General features: G+C 43.4%; 1 protein-coding gene across 1 annotated transcript in view; it reads left to right on the forward strand.

Moving 5' to 3' along the window:
• CTDSPL2 (CTD small phosphatase like 2) overlaps positions 1 to 20,380 on the forward strand; it is a gene marked incomplete in the record, with an annotated part of 223,456 nt that overhangs the window by 153,378 nt on the left and 49,698 nt on the right. The window contains 1 exon segment of the mRNA XM_053718469.1: positions 18,969 to 19,048. Coding sequence (XP_053574444.1) covers positions 18,969 to 19,048 — 80 coding nt within the window.

The following is a 20,380-nucleotide window of genomic DNA, read 5'->3' on the forward strand; positions in this document are numbered from 1 at the left end:
AGCCAAGTCACTCAGCTGTGGGGCATTCCAGACATGGATCTGATGGCCTCTCGTCAGAACTTCAAAGTTCCTTGCTACGGGTCCAGATCCAGGGATCCCAAGGCGGCTCTAGTGGATGCACTAGTAGCACCTTGGACCTTCAAACTAGCCTATGTGTTCCCGCCGTTTCCTCTCATCCCCAGGCTGGTAGCCAGGATCAATCAGGAGAGGGCGTCGGTGATCTTGATAGCTCCTGCGTGGCCACGCAGGACTTGGTATGCAGATCTGGTGAATATGTCATCGGCTCCACCTTGGAAGCTACCTTTGAGACGAGACCTTCTTGTTCAGGGTCCGTTCGAACATCCGAATCTGGTTTCACTCCAGCTGACTGCTTGGAGATTGAACGCTTGATTTTATCGAAGCGAGGGTTCTCAGATTCTGTTATCGATACTCTTGTTCAGGCCAGAAAGCCTGTAACTAGAAAGATTTACCACAAAATTTGGAAAAAATATATCTGTTGGTGTGAATCTAAAGGATTCCCTTGGGACAAGGTTAAGATTCCTAGGATTCTATCCTTCCTTCAAGAAGGATTGGAAAAAGGATTATCTGCAAGTTCCCTGAAGGGACAGATTTCTGCCTTGTCGGTGTTACTTCACAAAAAACTGGCTGCTGTGCCAGATGTTCAAGCCTTTGTTCAGGCTCTGGTTAGAATTAAGCCTGTTTACAAACCTTTGACTCCTCCTTGGAGTCTCAATTTAGTTCTTTCAGTTCTTCAGGGGGTTCCGTTTGAACCCTTGCATTCCGTTGATATTAAGTTATTATCTTGGAAAGTTTTGTTTTTAGTTGCAATTTCTTCTGCCAGAAGAGTTTCAGAATTATCTGCTCTGCAGTGTTCTCCTCCTTATCTGGTGTTCCATGCAGATAAGGTGGTTTTACGTACTAAACCTGGTTTTCTTCCAAAAGTTGTTTCTAACAAAAACATTAACCAGGAGATTATCGTACCTTCTCTGTGTCAGAAACCAGTTTCAAAGAAGGAACGTTTGTTGCACAATTTGGATGTTGTTCGCGCTCTAAAATTCTATTTAGATGCTACAAAGGATTTTAGACAAACATCTTCCTTGTTTGTTGTTTATTCCGGTAAAAGGAGAGGTCAAAAAGCAACTTCTACCTCTCTCTCTTTTTGGATTAAAAGCATCATCAGATTGGCTTACGAGACTGCCGGACGGCAGCCTCCCGAAAGAATCACAGCTCATTCCACTAGGGCTGTGGCTTCCACATGGGCCTTCAAGAACGAGGCTTCTGTTGATCAGATATGTAAGGCAGCGACTTGGTCTTCACTGCACACTTTTTCTAAATTTTACAAATTTGATACTTTTGCTTCTTCTGAGGCTATTTTTGGGAGAAAGGTTTTGCAAGCCGTGGTGCCTTCCATTTAGGTGACCTGATTTGCTCCCTCCCTTCATCCGTGTCCTAAAGCTTTGGTATTGGTTCCCACAAGTAAGGATGACGCCGTGGACCGGACACACCTATGTTGGAGAAAACAGAATTTATGTTTACCTGATAAATTACTTTCTCCAACGGTGTGTCCGGTCCACGGCCCGCCCTGGTTTTTTAATCAGGTCTGATAATTTATTTTTTTAACTACAGTCACCACGGTACCATATGGTTTCTCCTATGCAAATATTCCTCCTTAACGTCGGTCGAATGACTGGGGTAGGCGGAGCCTAGGAGGGATCATGTGACCAGCTTTGCTGGGCTCTTTGCCATTTCCTGTTGGGGAAGAGAATATCCCACAAGTAAGGATGACGCCGTGGACCGGACACACCGTTGGAGAAAGTAATTTATCAGGTAAACATAAATTCTGTTTTTTTTATCCCTATTCTTTTAAGTAATAGCATATTCTGGAGATTATACAAGCCTTAGGGCTTACTTTTTCTTGCCTAATATGCGTATTATAAGTTATTGGGGAATATTGTCTTTTGATGAATCCTCCCTATCCTGTGTAGAGATTTTAGGGCATATATATTTCTTCATAGTAAGATGATGTTCTTTATTTGCCTGTTCTGTGCAGGAATCAGTGTATTTATCCCTCTCTCAGGTTAAGATGTTTATCTTCAATTACATGTTTATTATCCTGTTTTCTGTAGGGCTCTTATTCCAACATGTATGGTCTCTTGTATCATAATCTTAGTGTTCTTGGGAAACTAATTTTAAATTTTTCTATATTTTATTTATAGACTTCTATGTTCTCATATCCCTCATATTGAGGTGATTATTGCTCATGTCTGGAACATGACTGTGTTCCGTATTATTCTCTCTTAGTGTTCTTAGGATAAAAATAAATTAGTGTCCTATGTGTTTTTTTTATTTTTAGGAATACAATATTTGTATTCCATAAAATTTGAGGTGACCATTGCTAATGTTTGTGAATTTTATGTTTTCATGTGGCAAACTCAAGGATATTTCTAGCAGGACCTGGTGGCTTACAGCTGAACTGTATTTGGTCCTGTTCTGGTGGCATAATTTCAATGGTTTTCTGGTCTAGAAAGGTAGATGCAAGGGTTGCCAAAGTGCTAATTGTTCCCGCATTCTGTCTTTTCTCTAGGAGGGTCTGGAGAAGGACTGGTTAGTCTGTTCTCTGAAAGATCAGGTTTTGATTCTTCATCTGGCAGACTTGCCAGATATTCAATCCTTTGTTCAGCCTTTGATCAAGAATAGGACTATTTCTAATAGACTGTTCCTCCTTGGAGACTTATTCTTTCTCTTGTTAAGTGTGTTCAGTCCACGGGTCATCCATTACTTATGGGATATATTCTCCTTCCCAACAGGAAGTTGCAAGAGGATCACCCAAGCAGAGCTGCTATATAGCTCCACCCCTCACATGTCATACCCAGTCATTCTCTTGCAAGTCTCAACAAAGGAGGTTGTGAGAGGAGACAGGAGTAACATTCTTCAATCAAAAGTTTATTATTTTAAAATAGCACCGGAGTGTGCTGTTTGTTCTCTCAGGCAGTATTTAGAAGAAGAATCTGCCTGCGTTTTTTTCTATGATCTTAGCAGACGTAACTAAGATCCACTGGCTGTTCTCGCACATTCTGAGGAGTGGGGTACTTTCAGAGAAGGGAATAGCATGCGGGGTCCCCCGCAAATGAGGTATGTGCAGTAAAATATTTTCTAGGAATGGAATTGACTATGAAAACACTGCTGTTACCCATATGACGTAAGTACAGCCTTTAATGCAGTAGTAGCGACTGGTATCAGGCTGATAAATGTATGCGCAGTTGAGTTTTCTAGGGACTAGAATTTAACTTTAAATACTGTTAGTACTGAAATAAATGTATGAGCCTTAACTGCAGTAGAAGTTTTGTGAGGTACTTTGGTGATAAATCTTTTTGGGCATGATTTTTTTCCACATGGCTAATGTATTGCATAGACACCGTTATATCAGGTCTCCCACTGTTGTGATATGAGTGGGAGGGACCTTTTTTTTAGCGCCTTGTTGCGCAGTTAAAATTCTAGCACAGTCTTCCTGCTTCTTCCTCTTTGATCCAGGACGTCTCCAGAGAGCTCAGGGGTCTTCAAAATTCATTTTTGAGGGAGGTAATCAGTCACAGCAGACCTGTGACAGTGTGTTTGACTGTGAGAAAAGCGTTAAATCTTAAATTGATTATCCGTTTTGGGTATTGAGGGGTTAATCATCCTTTTGCTAATGGGTGCAATCCTCTGCTAATTTCATACATTTACTGTTTAAAATTGGTTGCTATAACCGTATTAGTTTGTTGTTATTTCAACTGTGACAGTTTTTTTGTGTTTTTAAAAGCGCTGCAGCGTTTTTTTATATTGCTTGTAAACTTATTGAAAGAAATTTCCAAGCTTGATAGCTTCATTGCTAGTCTGTTTAAACATGTCTGACACAGATGAATCTGCTTGCTCATTATGTTTAAAGGCCAATGTGGAGCCCAATAGAAATGTGTACCAATTGTATTGATGTTACTTTAAATAAAAGTCTGTCTTTACTGGTAAAGAGATTATCACCAGACAACGAGGGGGAAGTTATGCCGCTTAACTCTCCTCACGTGTCAGTACCTTTGCCTCCCGCTCAGGAGGTGCGTGAGATTGTGGCGCCAAGCACATCAAGGCACTTACAAATCACTTTACAAGATATGGCTAATGTTATGAAAGAAGTATTATCTAATTTGCCTGAGTTAAGAGGCAAGCGCGATAGCTCTGGGTTAAGGACAGAGCGCGCTGATGATATGAGGGCCATGTCTGACACTGCGTCACAATTCGCAGAACATGAGGACGGAGAGCTTCATTCTGTGGGTGACGGATCTGATCCAGGGAGACCGGATTCAGACATTTCAAATTTTAAATTTAAGCTTGAGAACCTCCGTGTATTACTAGGGGAGGTATTAGCGGCTCTGAATGATTGCGACACGGTTGCAATCCCAGAGAAATTATTTAGGCTGGATAAATACTATGCGGTACCGGTGTGTACTGACGTTTTTCCTATACCTAAAAGGCTTACAGAGATTATTAACAAGGAGTGGGATAAACCCGGTGTGCCTTTTTCCCCTCCTCCGATATTTAGAAAAATGTTCCCTATAGACGCCACCACACGAGACTTATGGCAGACGGTCCCTAAGGTGGAGGGAGCAGTTTCTACTTTAGCCAAGCGTACCACTATTCCGGTGGAGGATAGTTGTGCTTTCTCAGATCCAATGGATAAAAAATTAGAAGGTTACCTTAAGAAAATGTTTGTTCAACAAGGTTTTATATTACAGCCCCTTGCATGCATTGCGCCCATCACTGCTGCAGCGGCTTTCTGGTTTGAGTCTCTGGAAGAGGCTATTCGCACAGCACCATTGGATGAGACTTTGAACAAGCTTAAAGCCCTTAAGCTAGCTAATGCATTTGTTTCGGATGCCGTTGTGCATTTAACCAAACTAACGGCTAAGAACTCCGGATTCGCCATTCAGGCGCGCAGTGCGCTATGGCTTAAATCCTGGTCAGCAGATGTAACCTCTAAATCTAAATTGCTTAATATTCCTTTCAAAGGGCAAACCTTATTCGGGCCCGGCTTGAAGGATATTATTGCTGACATTACTGGAGGTAAGGGTCACACCATTCCTCAGGACAGGGCCAAATCAAAGGCCAAACAGTCTAGTTTTCGTGCCTTTCGTAATTTAAAGGCAGGAGCAGCATCAACTTCCTCCGCTCCAAAACAGGAAGGAACTGCTGCTCGTTACAGACAGGGTTGGAAAAGCAACCAGTCCTGGAACAAGGTCAAGCAGGCCAGAAAGCCTACTTCTGCCCCTAAGACAGCATGAAGAGAGGGCCCCCTATCCGGAAACGGATCTAGTGGGGGGGCAGACTTTCTCTCTTCGCCCAGGCTTGGGCAAGAGATGTCCAGGATCCCTGGGCGTCGGAGATTATATCTCAGGGATACCTTCTGGACTTCAAAGCTTCTCCTCCACAAGGGAGATTTCATCTTTCAAGGTTATCAGCAAACCAAATAAAGAAAGAGGCTTTTTCTTCACTGTGTACAAGACCTCCTAGTAATGGGGGTGATCCACCCAGTTCCGCGGACGGAACAAGGGCAAGGATTTTACTCAAATCTGTTTGTGGTTCCCAAGAAAGAGGGAACCTTCAGACCAATCTTGGACCTAAAGATCTTAAACGAGTTCCATCATTCAAAATGGAGACTATTCGAACCATCCTACCCATGATCCAAGAGGGTCAGTATATGACCACAGTGGACTTAAAGGATGCCTACCTTCACATACCGATTCACAAAGATCATTATCGGTACCTAAGGTTTGCCTTTCTAGACAGGCATTACCAGTTTGTAGCTCTTCCCTTCAGGTTAGCTACGGCCCCGAGAATTTTTACAAAGGTTCTGGGCTCGCTTCTGGCGGTACTAAGGCCGCGAGGCATAGCGGTGGCTCCGTACCTAGACGACATTCTGATACAAGCGTCAAGTTTTCAAAATGCAAAGTCTCATACAGAGATAGTTCTAGCATTTCTGAGGTCGCATGGGTGGAAAGTGAACAAGGAAAAGAGTTCTCTGTTACCACTCACAAGGCTTCCCTTTCTAGGGACTCTTATAGATTCTGTAGAGATGAAGATTTACCTGACTGAGTCCAGGTTATCAAAAATCCTAAATGCTTGCCGTGTCCTTCATTCCATTCCAAGCCCATCAGTAGCTCAGTGCATGGAAGTAATCGGCTTAATGGTCGCGGCAATGGACATAGTGCCATTTGCGTGCCTGCATCTTAGACCGCTGCAATTATGCATGCTGAGTCAGTGGAATGGGGATTATTCAGATCTGTCCTCTTTACTAAATCTGGACCAGGAGACCAGAGATTCTCTTCTCTGGTGGTTGTCTCGGATTCATCTGTCCAAGGGAATGACTTTTCGCAGACCAGATTGGACGATTGTAACAACAGATGCCAGCCTGCTAGGCTGGGGCGCAGTCTGGAATTCCCTGAAGGCTCAGGGATCATGGACTCAGGAGGAGAAACTCCTTCCAATAAACATTCTGGAATTAAGAGCGATATTCAATGCTCTTCTAGCTTGGCCTCAGTTAGCAACACTGAGGTTCATCAGATTTCAGTCGGACAACATCACGACTGTGGCTTACATCAATCATCAAGGGGGAACCAGGAGTTCCCTAGCGATGTTAGAAGTCTCAAAGATAATTCGCTGGGCAGAGTCTCACTCTTGCCATCTGTCAGTGATCTACATCCCAGGCGTGGAGAACTGGGAGGCGGATTTTCTAAGCCGCCAGACCTTTCACCCGGGGGAGTGGGAACTTCACCCGGAGGTATTTGCTCAACTGATTCTTCGTTGGGGCGAACCGGAACTGGATCTCATGGCTTCTCGCCAGAACGCCAAGCTTCCTTGTTACGGATCCAGGTCCAGGGACCCGGGAGCGGTGCTAGTAGATGCACTAGCAGCCCCTTGGATTTTCAACATGGCTTATGTGTTCCCACCGTTACCGTTGCTGCCTCGTCTGATTGCCAGGATCAAACAGGAGAGAGCATCAGTGATTCTGATAGCGCCTGCATGGCCACGCAGGACCTGGTATGCAGACCTAGTGGACATGTCGTCCTGTCCACCATGGTCTCTGCCTCTGAGGCAGGACCTTCTACTTCAGGGTCCTTTCAACCATCCAAGCCTAATTTCTCTGAGGCTGACTGCATGGAGATTGAACGCTTGATTCTCTCAAAGCGTAGTTTCTAGGAATCGGTTATTGATACATTGATACAGGCTCGGAAACCGGTTACCAGAAAAATTTACCATAAGATATGGCGTAAATATTTACATTGGTGTGAATCCAAGAGTTACTCATGGAGTAAGGTTAGGATTCCTAGGATATTGTCTTTTCTACAAGAGGGTTTAGAAAAGGGTTTATCCTCTAGTTCGTTAAAGGGACAGATTTCTGCTCTGTCTATTCTTTTACACAAACGTCTGGCAGAGAATCCAGACGTTCAGGCTTTTTGTCAGGCTTTGGCTAGGATTAAGCCTGTGTTTAAAACTGTTGCTCCTCCGTGGAGCTTAAACTTGGTTCTTAAAGTTCTTCAGGGTGTTCCGTTTGAACCCCTTCATTCCATTGATATTAAGCTTTTATCTTGGAAAGTTCTGTTTTTGATGGCTATTTCCTCGGCTCGAAGAGTCTCTGAGTTATCTGCCTTACATTGCGATTCTCCTCATCTGATTTTTCATTCAGACAAGGTAGTTTTGCGTACTAAACCTGGATTTTTACCTAAGGTTGTTTCTAATAGGAATATCAATCAGGAGATTGTTGTTCCATCATTATGTCCTAACCCTTCTTCAAAGAAGGAACGTCTTAGTGCATAATCTGGACGTAGTCCGTGCCCTGAAGTTCTACTTACAGGCAACTAAGGATTTTCGGCAAACTTCTTCTCTGTCTGTCGTTTATTCTGGACAGAGGAGAGGTCAAAAGGCTTCGGCCGCCTCTCTCTCTTTTTGGCTTCGTAGCATAATACGTTTAGCCTATGAGACTGCTGGACAGCAGCCCCCTGAAAGAATTACAGCTCATTCCACTAGAGCTGTGGCTTCCACCTGGGCCTTTAAGAATGAGGCCTCTGTTGAACAGATTTGCAAGGCTGCAACTTGGTCTTCACTTAATACCTTTTCAAAATTTTTTTTTTTTTTTTTCCCCAAACATTTTTATTGAGGTTGTAAAACAGAAACATCAGGCAATTTACATCACATAGTTCCAAGCATATCCAGAAACAAAAAGCACTAGCATAAACATAGTCCCCATATGCTATGCCATTGCAGTTATACAAATTATGCCTAAGAAGACAAGTAAATAAGTGAACCTCATTTTTTCTTTTAAGGTGTTTCCCCTAAAAATAAAGTGAAACATTAGATGGAGTAACATCCCCTGAAATATATAGAGGCCTCTCTTGGACCCCCTGGAGTAAGGGAATGACATACTGGGGGACTTTGGGGAAGAAATAAAATAACAAACCAGGCCACTCTTGGACCCAAGATATTGTGCAAAATAATCATTAATCAACATCATGTACAGTGAGCTGAGCATATAGAATGACTATATAGGTCTAACAGACAAACTTTTGTGTCCATTTTAACTACTACAAAACAGATGTTATGTTTACAGTGCTTGCTACTAAACTAGGGGAAGTTTAAATTTTACATGAAGATACAACCCCACACTGAGCTATATGCTAACAGAACCATTGGTCTATTCCAGACAATATAATGAACGTCATTCACATTAGCAAACATTAAGAATCTGTACTTACACACATACCAGTGAAAGGGCCTTAAACAGACACAATAATTCACAAGGCATCGGTGAACAGATGTTATGGGCAGTGTGTGCTGTAAGAACATATCATAAAATTGCTCTGAACAAGCCTGATGTGGTACAAAATTATATACGCAAAACCAATGAGCTTGTGCTAGGAGTCTCTGATATATAAACAGTGATACTTCCTAAGGAGGAGCTAAACCAGGCAAATTCATTTAGTGCGAGCTAAAGAAATGGGGAAACTTAGAGAAAAAGTAGCAGTCCTCTTAGCCATGATAGCTTAAACTCCGCTGTGAACTTAAAGCTGTAGTCCACATAGTCCTCATAGTGGATTCCCTCTGTGGACAGGAGTGCCATTTAAATAAACAGGTATAGGAATAGAAATAGAACCGGAAGGGTGCAGGGATGCTGTGGTTGTCTGTTGTCATAAGCAGGAATAAAAGCCATCATGGAAGTAGCTATAGCCACTATATAGGGCAAATAAAGTTTAGTCTCTGTGTCTAGCCACAGTCACTCTATACCTGATTCTAGGTAGGCCTTATAAGAGCTCGTGGAAGCGCTAAGACCAAGCGCCTGCACGGTCTGGTTAACCCACTCCACATCTCTGACAGCCGACTCCAACTTTGAAAGCTCCTGTCACACAGAAAGGCATGCATACGTTGATAGGGAAAAGGCCGTTTTGCATATATGGGGCAGGAAGCATGCTACCACATTGGGTCCCCAAATATCTTGAATTCCGCCACCCTGGCGCAAGGAGTTTCATTTCTTTTTGGGTATTATGAGGCAACCGCATATTGGGCTGCGGATTCCAAACAATTTCTATGACCTCAGAGCTAGGTAGGGATATCACTGCCTGTTTCGCCAGATCCCCGCAGGTCCCTGCACCAATCTTGACTGGGTCCCTGGAACCACATCTGCTACCTTTGATCACGGACTGCACAGTGTCCCTCATGCATGTCTCAGACACTATGTGTACCTTTGGGCTTATGGGCCCTCCATGGCGGTTGTGCGGTGGCAGTGTGGTAAGTAAGGGAACCTGAGTTATCGACATTCTCGTTGTGCTGATCAGGGTGTTATCTGTGTTTCCTGGGCAAAACCCTTAGCGCCTGTCACCCGCATGAAGCGGATCTCTAGGCTTGGCTCCGGCGTCCTCCACAAGTGTATCCCCGCTCGCATCTATGTCACGCTGCAAGCATGGCTTTTCGCTCTGGCTGTGTAAGTGCCTTTTAGGAGACATTTCTTTGAACGCTGCTATCAGCAGTTGTTTCATGCTTTGGAAGTGGTCGTCTAGAAGATCGCGGATTTCCACCTCTCTCAAAGGTAGCGCCATCTTAGTGTCCCTTCTATAGAATGTTTGAGCTCTTAAAAGGTGATTGCAGTCGTATGTTGTAAAGTTGAATCATGCAAGGTAGTAGCAGAAATAATTGTCTGAGACCAAGAGTAGATATTGCAGCCAAATAGTGGCTGCCTAACCCGTGTTACCGGGGGGGGGTGTTGAAATCTTTGTAGTAGGCCGCCGCCTGAAGTTGCAACGGTCCAGATCTGGGCTGGAGGGACAAAAGCACAGTGATCCTAGGATCTATATATTCAGTGGGGTATGAACGTACTTCATACACAAGTCTTTTTTGCGGGTATGCTGTAAATTCCCCCAGTTAATCGGCGGATTAATAAGATCTCCTCAGCAGCCTCAAATATTGCGACCGAAGATGGCCGCTGCCCGGACACGCCCCACCTTTTCAAAATTTTACAAATTTGACACTTTTGCTTCTTCGGAGGCTGGTTTTGAGAGACAGGTTCTACAGGCAGTGGTTCCTTCTGTTTAATGTTCCTGCCTTGTCCCTCCCATCATCAGTGTACTTTAGCTTTGGTATTGGTATCCCATAAGTAATGGATGACCCGTTGACTGAACACACTTAACAAGAGAAAACATAATTTATGCTTACCTGATAAATTTATTTCTCTTGTAGTGTGTTCAGTCCACGGCCCGCCCTGTCTTTTTTTGAGGCAGTTCTAAATTTTAATTAAGACTCCAGTCACCACTGCACCCTATAGTTTCTCCTTTCTCGTCTTGTTTCGGTCGAATGACTGGATATGACATGTGAGGGGTGGAGCTATATAGCAGCTCTGCTTGGGTGATCCTCTTGCAACTTCCTGTTGGGAAGGAGAATATATCCCATAAGTAATGGATGACCCGTGGACTGAACACACTACAAGAGAAATAAATTTATCAGGTAAGCATAAATTATGTTTTTTCTCCTGGTTATGCAGCAGGCTCCGTTTGAGCCTCTGCACTCTGTTGATATTACACATTTTTCTGGGAAATTTTTTGAAGCTTTCTTCCCTAAGGTAGTGACGGATCAAAATATTAATCGGGAAATTGTTGTTCGTTCTTTTTTGTCCCATTACTTCTTCCCAGAGGGAACATCTTTTGCATAACTTAGATGTTGTGCGTGCTAAAAAAATTTTTTTTTATCTTCAAGCAACTAAGGTTTTTCAGCAGACTTCTGCCCTGTTGATTGTTTTCTCTGGGAAGTGTGGGGTCAGAAGACCACTTCTACTACTCTTTCTCTCTGGTTGAGAAGTGTTATCCGTTTAGCTTATGAGACAGCTGGATAACAGCCTCCTGAGAGAATTATGGCTGTCTTCTCATCTTGGGCTTTCAAAAATGAAGCTTCTGTGGAACAGATTTGCAAGGCGGCAACATGGTCCTCTTTGCATACTTTTTCCAAATTCTACGAATTTGATACTTTCTCTTGCTAAGTGTATCCAGTCCACGGATCATCCATTACTTATGGGATATTCTCCTTCCCAACAGGAAGTTGCAAGAGGATCACCCACAGCAGAGCTGCTATATAGCTCCTCCCCTCACTGCCATACCCAGTCATTCTCTTGCAACTCTCAACTAAGATGGAGGTCGTAAGAGGACTGTGGTGTTTTAGACTTAGTTTATTTCTTCAATCAAAAGTTTGTTATTTTTAAATGGTACCGGAGTGTACTGTTTATCTCAAGCAGTATTTTAAAGAAGAATCTGCCTGCGTTTTCTATGATCTTAGCAGAAGTAATAAGATCCTTTGCTGTTCTCACATGTTCTGAGGAGTGAGGTAACTTCAGAGGGGGAATAGCGTGCAGGTTTTCCTGCAATAAGGTATGTGCAGTTAAAATATTTTTCTAGGGATGGAATTTGCTAGAAAATGCTGCTGATACCGAAGTAATGTAAGTAAAGCCTTAAATGCAGTGATAGCGACTGGTATCAGGCTTATTAATAGAGATACATACTCTTTTATAAAAGTGTATTTTAAAACGTTTGCTGGCATGTTTAATCATTTTTTATATATGTTTGGTGATAAAACTTATTGGGGCCTGGTTTTTTTCCACATGGCTGGCTTTAATTTTGCCTATAAACAGTTCCTGGAGGCTTTCCACTGTTGTAATTTGAGTGGGAGGGGCCTTTTTTAGTGCAGCTAAAAATACTGACAGACATTCAGCTTCCCTCTGCATGATACAGGACATCTCTGAAGTGCTCAAAAGGCTTCAAAGTCGTGTTTGAGGAGGGTAACAATCACAGTAGACTGTGGCAGTTGTTGTGACTGTGTTTAAAAAACGTTTTTGACATTTATTATTCTGTTTTTGTTATTAAGGGGTTAATCATCCATTTGCAAGTGGGTGCAATGCTCTGCTGACTTGTTACATACACTGTAAAAATTTCGTTAGTGTAACTGCCTTTTTTCACTGTTTCAAATTTGGACAAAATTTGTGTTTCTTAAAGGCGCAGTAACGTTTTTTTATATTGCTTGTAAACTTGTTTTAAGTGTTTTCCAAGCTTGCTAGTCTGTTTAAACATGTCTAATACAGAGGAACCTACTTGTTCATTATGTTTGAAAGCCATGGTGGAGCCCCATAGGAGAATGTGTACTAACTGTATTGATTTCACCTTAAACAGTAAAGATCAGTCTTTATCTATAAAAGAATTATCACCAGAGGGTTCTGTCGAGGGGGAAGTTATGCCAACTAACTCTCCCCACGCGTCAGACCCTTCGCCTCCCGCTCAGGGGACGCACGCTAATATGGCGCCAATTACATCAGGGACCCCCTAGCGATTACCTTGCAGGACATGGCTGCATTCATGAATAATACCCTGTCAGAGGTATTATCTAGATTGCCTGAATTAAGAGGCAAGCGCGATAGCTCTGGGGTTAGGAGAGATACAGAGTGCGCAAATGCTGTAAGAGCCATGTCTGATACTGCGTCACAGTATGCAGAACATGAGGATGGAGAGCTTCATTCTGTGGGTGACATCTCTGACTCTGGGAAACCTGATTCAGAGATTTCTAATTTTAAATTTAAGCTTGAGAACCTCCGTGTATTGCTTGGGGAGGTATTAGCTGCTCTGAATGACTGTAACACAGTTGCAGTACCAGAGAAATTGTGTAGGCTGGATAAATACTATGCGGTGCCGGTGTTTACTGACGTTTTTCCTATACCTAAAAGGCTTACAGAAATTATTAGTAAGGAGTGGGATAGACCCGGTGTGCCCTTTTCCCCACCTCCTATTAGAAAAATGTTTCCAATAGACGCCACTACACGGGACTTATGGCAGACCCTCCCTAAGGTGGAGGGAGCAGTTTCTACTTTACCACTATCCCGGTTGAGGACAGTTGTGCTTTTTCAGATCCAATGGATAAAAAAATTAAAGGGTTACTTTAAGAAAATGTTTATTCAACAAGGTTTTATTTTGCAGCCCCTTGCATGCATTGCGCCTGTCACTGCTGCGGCGGCATTCTGGTTTGAGGCCCTGGAAGAGGCCATCCATACAGCTCCATTGGAGGAAATTATTGACAAGCTTAGAACGCTTAAGCTAGCTAACTCATTTGTTTCTGATGCCATTGTTCATTTGACTAAACTAACGGCTAAGAATTCCGGATTCGCCATCCAGGCGCGTAGGGCGCTATGGCTTAAATCCTGGTCAGCTGACGTGACTTCAAAGTCTAAATTACTCAACATTCCTTTCAAGGGGCAGACCTTATTCGGGCCTGGCTTGAAGGAAATTATTGCTGACATTACTGGAGGCAAGGGTCATACCCTTCCTCAGGACAGGGCCAAATCAAAGGCCAAACAGTCTAATTTTTGTGCCTTTCGAAATTTCAAGGCAGGAGCAGCATCAACTTCCTCCGCTTCAAAACAAGAGGGAACTGTTGCTCATTCCAGACAGGCCTGGAAACCTAACCAGTCCTGGAACAAGGGCAAACAGGCCAGAAAACCTGCTGCTGCCCCCAAGACAGCATGAAGGAACGGCCCCCTATCCGGAAACGGATCTAGTGGGGGGCAGACTTTCTCTCTTCGCCCAGACGTGGGCAAGAGATGTTCAGGATCCCTGGGCGTTGGAGATCATATCTCAGGGATATCTTCTGGACTTCAAAGCTTCTCCTCCACAAGGGAGATTTCATCTTTCAAGGTTATCGGCAAACCAGATAAAGAAAGAGGCATTCCTAAGCTGTGTGCAAGACCTCCTAGTAATGGGAGTGATCCATCCAGTTCCGCGGACGGAACAGGGACAGGGGTTTTATTCAAATCTGTTTGTGGTTCCCAAGAAAGAGGGAACCTTCAGACCAATCTTGGATCTAAAGATCTTAAACAAATTCCTCAGAGTTCCATCATTCAAAATGGAAACTATTCGGACCATCCTACCCATGATCCAAGAGGGTCAGTACATGACCACAGTGGACTTAAAGGATGCCTACCTTCACATACCGATTCACAAAGATCATCATCGGTTCCTAAGGTTTGCCTTTCTAGACAGGCATTACCAATTTGTAGCTCTTCCCTTCGGGTTGGCCACAGCCCCGAGAATCTTTACAAAGGTTCTGGGCTCACTTCTGGCGGTTCTAAGACCGCGAGGCATAGTGGTGGCTCCGTATCTAGACGACATCCTGATACAGGCGTCAAGCTTTCAAATTGCCAAGTCTCATACAGAGATAGTTCTGGCATTTCTGAGGTCGCATGGGTGGAAAGTGAACGTGGAAAAGAGTTCTCTATCCCCACTCACAAGAGTCACCTTCCTAGGGACTCTTATAGATTCTGTAGAGATGAAAATTTACCTGACTGAGTCCAGGTTATCAAAACTTCTAAATGCGTGCCGTGTCCTTCATTCCATTCCACGTCCGTCAGTGGCTCAGTGCATGGAAGTAATCGGCTTAATGGTAGTGGCAATGGACATAGTGCCATTTGCGCGCCTGCATCTCAGACCGCTGCAATTATGCATGCTAAGTCAGTGGAATGGGGATTACACAGATTTGTCCCCTCTACTAAATCTGGATCAGGAAACCAGAGATTCTCTTCTCTGGTGGTTATCTCGGGCCCATCTGTCCAAGGGTATGACCTTTCGCAGGCCAGATTGGACGATTGTAACAACAGATGCCAGCCTTCTAGGTTGGGGCGCAGTCTGGAACTCCCTGAAGGCTCATGGATCGTGGACTCAGGAGGAGAAACTCCTCCCAATAAATATTGTGGAGTTAAGAGCAATATTCAATGCTCTTCTAGCTTGGCCTCAGTTAGCAACCCTGAGGTTCATCAGATTTCAGTCGGACAACATCACGACTGTGGCTTACATCAACCATCAAGGGTGAACCAGGAGTTCCCTAACGATGTTAGAAGTCTCAAAGATAATTCGCTGGGCAGAGTCTCACTCTTGCCATCTGTCAGCGATCCACATCCCAGGCGTAGAGAACTGGGAGGCGGATTTTCTAAGTCGTCAGACTTTTCATCCGGGGGAGTGGGAACTCCATCCGGAGGTGTTTGCTCAACTGATCCATCGTTGGGGCAAACCAGAACTGGATCTCATGGCGTCTCGCCAGAACGCCAAGCTTCCTTGTTACGGATCCAGGTCCAGAGACCCGGGAGCGACGCTGATAGATGCTCTAGCAGCTCCTTGGTTCTTCAACCTGGCTTATGTGTTTCCACCGTTTCCTCTGCTCCCTCGACTGATTGCCAAAATCAAGCAGGAGAGAGCATCAGTGATTCTGATAGCGCCTGCGTGGCCACGCAGGACCTGGTATGCAGACCTAGTGGACATGTCATCCTTTCCACCATGGACTCTGCCTCTGAGGCAGGACCTTCTAATACAAGGTCCTTTCAATCATCCAAATCTAATTTCTCTGAGACTGACTGCATAGAGATTGAACGCTTGATCCTATCAAGGCGTGGCTTCTCCGAGTCAGTCATTGATACCTTAATACAGGCACGAAAGCCTGTCACCAGGAAAATCTACAATAAGATATGGCGTAAATATCTTTATTGGTGTGAATCCAAGAATTACTCATGGAGTAAGGTTAGGATTCCTAGGATATTGTCCTTTCTCCAAGAGGGTTTGGACAAAGGATTATCAGCTAGTTCTTTAAAAGGACAGATTTCTGCTCTGTCTATTCTTTTGCACAAGCGTCTGGCAGAGGTTCCAGACGTCCAGGCTTTTTGTCAGGCTTTGGTTAGAATTAAGCCTTTGTTTAAAACTGTTGCTCCCCCGTGGAGCTTAAACTTGGTTCTTAAAGTTCTTCAAGGAGTTCCGTTTGAACCCCTTCATTCCATTGATATTAAGCTTTTATCTTGGAAAGTTCTGTTTTTGATGGCTATTTCCTCGGCTCGAAGAGTCTCTGAGCTATCTGCCTTACAATGTGATTCTCCTTATCTGATTTTTCATGCAGATAAGGTAGTTCTGCGTACCAAACCTGGGTTTTTACCTAAGGTGGTTTCTAACAAGAATATCAATCAAGAGATTGTTGTTCCATCATTGTGTCCTAATCCTTCTTCGAAGAAGGAACGTCTCTTACATAATCTGGACGTAGTCCGTGCCTTGAAGTTTTACTTACAAGCTACTAAAGATTTTCGCCAAACATCTTCCCTGTTTGTCGTTTACTCTGGACAGAGGAGAGGTCAAAAAGCTTCTGCAACCTCTTTCCTTTTGGCTTCGGAGCATAATTCGCTTAGCCTATGAGACTGCTGGGCAGCAGCCCCCTGAAAGGATTACAGCTCATTCTACTAGAGCTGTGGCTTCCATCTGGGCCTTTAAAAATGAGGCCTCTGTTGAACAGATTTGCAAGGCTGCGACTTGGTCTTCGATTCACACCTTTTCAAAATTTTACAAATTTGATACTTTTGCTTCTTCGGAGGCTGTTTTTGGGAGAAAGGTTCTTCAGGCAGTGGTTCCTTACGTTTAATCCTGCCTTGTCCCTCCCATCATCCGTGTACTTTAGCTTTGGTATTGGTATCCCATAAGTAATGGATGATCTGTGGACTGGATACACTTAACAAGAGAAAACATAATTTATGCTTACCTGATAAATTTATTTCTCTTGTAGTGTATCCAGTCCACGGCCCGCCCTGTCCTTTTTAAGGCAGGTCTAAATTTTAATTAAACTACAGTCACCACTGCACCCTATGGTTTCTCCTTTCTCGTCTTGTTTCGGTCAAATGACTGGATATGGCAGTGAGGGGAGGAGCTATATAGCAGCTCTGCTGTGGGTGATCCTCTTGCAACTTCCTGTTGGGAAGGAGAATATCCCATAAGTAATGGATGATCCGTGGACTGGATACACTACAAGAGAAATAAATTTATCAGGTAAGCATAAATTATGTTTTTACCTCGGCTGAGGCCTCTTTTGGGAGAAAGGGTTCTTCAAGCGGTTGTGCCTTCTGTTTAGGTCCTCCTGCCTTGTTCTCCCTCCCTTTTCATTCAGTGTCCTCTAGCTTGGGTATTGGTTCCCACTAGTAATTGTAATGACGTTGTGGACTCTTCATGCCATAGGAAAGAAAACAAAGTGTATGCTTATCTGATAAATTTCTTTCTTTCAGGGCTTGGAGAGTCCACGACCCCGCCCTCTTTTTTAATTCTAATTCGGCAGTGTTTTTGAGTAAACCTCAGGCATCTCTATACCCTTATCTTCTTTTTCCGTTGCCTTTGACCAAATGACTGGGGCTTTTGGGTAAGGGAAGTGACACTGGCTCCTCCTGCTGGCCAGGTGGTGAATATCCCACTAGTAATTGGAATGACGTTGTGGACTCTCAATACCTGGAAAGAGAGAAATTTATCAGGTAAGCATACATGTTTCTGTTGGAGCAGCAATACTCTTGATACCTGGATGAACACATCTGGTGAGTCAATAAAGAGGACTATATGTGCAGCCACCAATCTGCAACTGTATTTCTGCTCCTGAACCTACCTAGCTATGCTTTCATCAGAGGCTACCAAGAGAATGAAGTAAATTGGAAAGTTGTTTAAAATATGTACTATCTGAATTGTGAAGGAAAAAATAAGTTGATTTAATTTATTTTTTTATTTCTTTATTTTGTATATATAAAAAAAAAAATTTTAACTTATTTTTTCCAGATCCCCAAGACTTACACCATTGGAAAGGTTAGGGGTTATTACTTTTCCAATGGTGGGTCATGGAGGTCTGTAGCTGCTTAGATACCAGCATGCCCCCTTTCCCTACACTTTGTATTGACAAATTGTTAATAAAGTTCTGTAGTGACGTAACAGCGCAAAATGCGATGCCTGTCACTCTACAGGCACGATCGCCGGGGTGGGAGCCCCCAGATCTCCCTCAAGGTTGTAGAGTGCTAGCGACGGCTCTGAGCCGTCATTAGCACCAGAGTGGGAAACTTGGTGACGGCTCAGAGCCGTCATTAGCACTCAAAGGTAATGTCCCTTTCTAAAGAGATATTAAAGAGATATGAAACCCATATACACTTTTTTGTTTAAATTAATGTGTGTAATTTTTTCTTTCGCTCTCGCTCTCGCTCTCGTGCTCTCTCTCGCTCGTGCTCTCTCTCGCTCTCGTGCTCTCTCTCGCGCTCTCGTGCTCTCTCGCGCTCTCGTGCTCTCTCGCGCTCTCGTGCTCTCTCGCGCTCTCGTGCTCTCTCGCGCTCTCGTGCTCTCTCGCGCTCTCGTGCTCTCTCGCGCTCTCGTGCTCTCTCGCGCTCTCGTGCTCTCTCGCGCTCTCGTGCTCTCTCGCGCTCTCGTGCTCTCTCGCGCTCTCGTGCTCTCTCGCGCTCTCGTGCGCTCTCGTGCTCTCTCGCGCTCTCGTGCTCTCTCGCGCTCTCAAACATCTTATGTTACCTAATCTGCAGATTTTTAAACAAATGTTTTCATTTTTAGTTGATAATAGGTTCATAACTCTCTCTTGCCTTACAGATAATCCTTTTTACAGCATCAAAGAAAGTCTATGCAGACAAATTACTCAATATATTGGATCCCAAGAAACGGCTGGTTAGGTAATGGTTTTAAGTATCCAGATTCTTATTATTCCTCTGAGGCAAGATGTAAAATAAACATTGAAGTTTTAGATTATGATCTTTTATATCATGGATCAACCAGCCATAATATACATGTTTTAGGAGCCAGTGATGGAGTTTATATAGCTATATATTAAGCTTCTTTTTTTTTTTTTACTGTCTTCTTCGCAGAAAATTTTGCCATACAGGTGGCATTTTTGAAGTAGCCAGGTGGGGGCAGTGTAATATTTTCAGCTATCCAATGAATTGCATAATTTAACATAGAAAAGTATTTAATGATAATTTGTGCAATAAAAATTGAACATTTTTAACACTGGCTAATTTTGGGCTAAAATGTTAGCTGTGTTGGTCAGCAAAATCAGCCAGGTGGGTACACCTGCTAAAAAGGTCCTGGGGAGATCACTGTATAGTAAATATTAGCATAAGCACATAATAAACTTCACAAACAATTAGATTAACTCCCCAAAGCTTTGTATACCTTTTTGGTGTATGAATTTTGGCTATAACCACTAATCCTCATTTCTCCAACATAGGTGTGTCCGGTCCACGGCGTCATCCTTACTTGTGGGGATATTCTCTTCCCCAACAGGAAATGGCAAAGAGCCCAGCAAAGCTGGTCACATGATCCCTCCTAGGCTCCGCCTACCCCAGTCATTCTCTTTGCCGTTGTACAGGCAACATCTCCACGGAGATGGCTTAGAGTTTTTTAGTGTTTAACTGTAGTTTTTATTATTCAATCAAGAGTTTGTTATTTTAAAATAGTGCTGGTATGTACTATTTACTCTGAAACAGAAAAGAGATGAAGATTTCTGTTTGTATGAGGAAAATGATTTTAGCAACCGTTACTAAAATCCATGGCTGTTCCACACAGGACTGTTGAGAGGAATTAACTTCAGTTGGGGGAACAGTGAGCAGTCTTTTGCTGCTTGAGGTATGACACATTCTAACAAGACGATGTAATGCTGGAAGCTGTCATTTTCCCTATGGGATCCGGTAAGCCATTTTTATTCAGACAGTAAATAAGGGCTTCACAAGGGCTTATTAAGACTGTAGACATTTTTCTGGGCTAAATCGATTCATATATTACACATATTTAGCCTTGAGGAATCATTTAATCTGGGTATTTTTGTTAAATAATATCGGCAGGCACTGTTTTAGACACCTTATTCTCTAGGGGCTTTCCCTAATCATAGGCAGAGCCTCATTTTCGCGCCGGTTTTGCGCACTTGTTTTTGAGAAGCATGACATGCAGTCGCATGTGTGAGGAGCTCTGATACATAGAAAAGACTTTCTGAAGGCTTCATTTGGTAT

The sequence above is a fragment of the Bombina bombina genome, chromosome 6 (genome assembly GCF_027579735.1).
Source record: "Bombina bombina isolate aBomBom1 chromosome 6, aBomBom1.pri, whole genome shotgun sequence".
Lineage (NCBI taxonomy): Eukaryota > Metazoa > Chordata > Amphibia > Anura > Bombinatoridae > Bombina > Bombina bombina.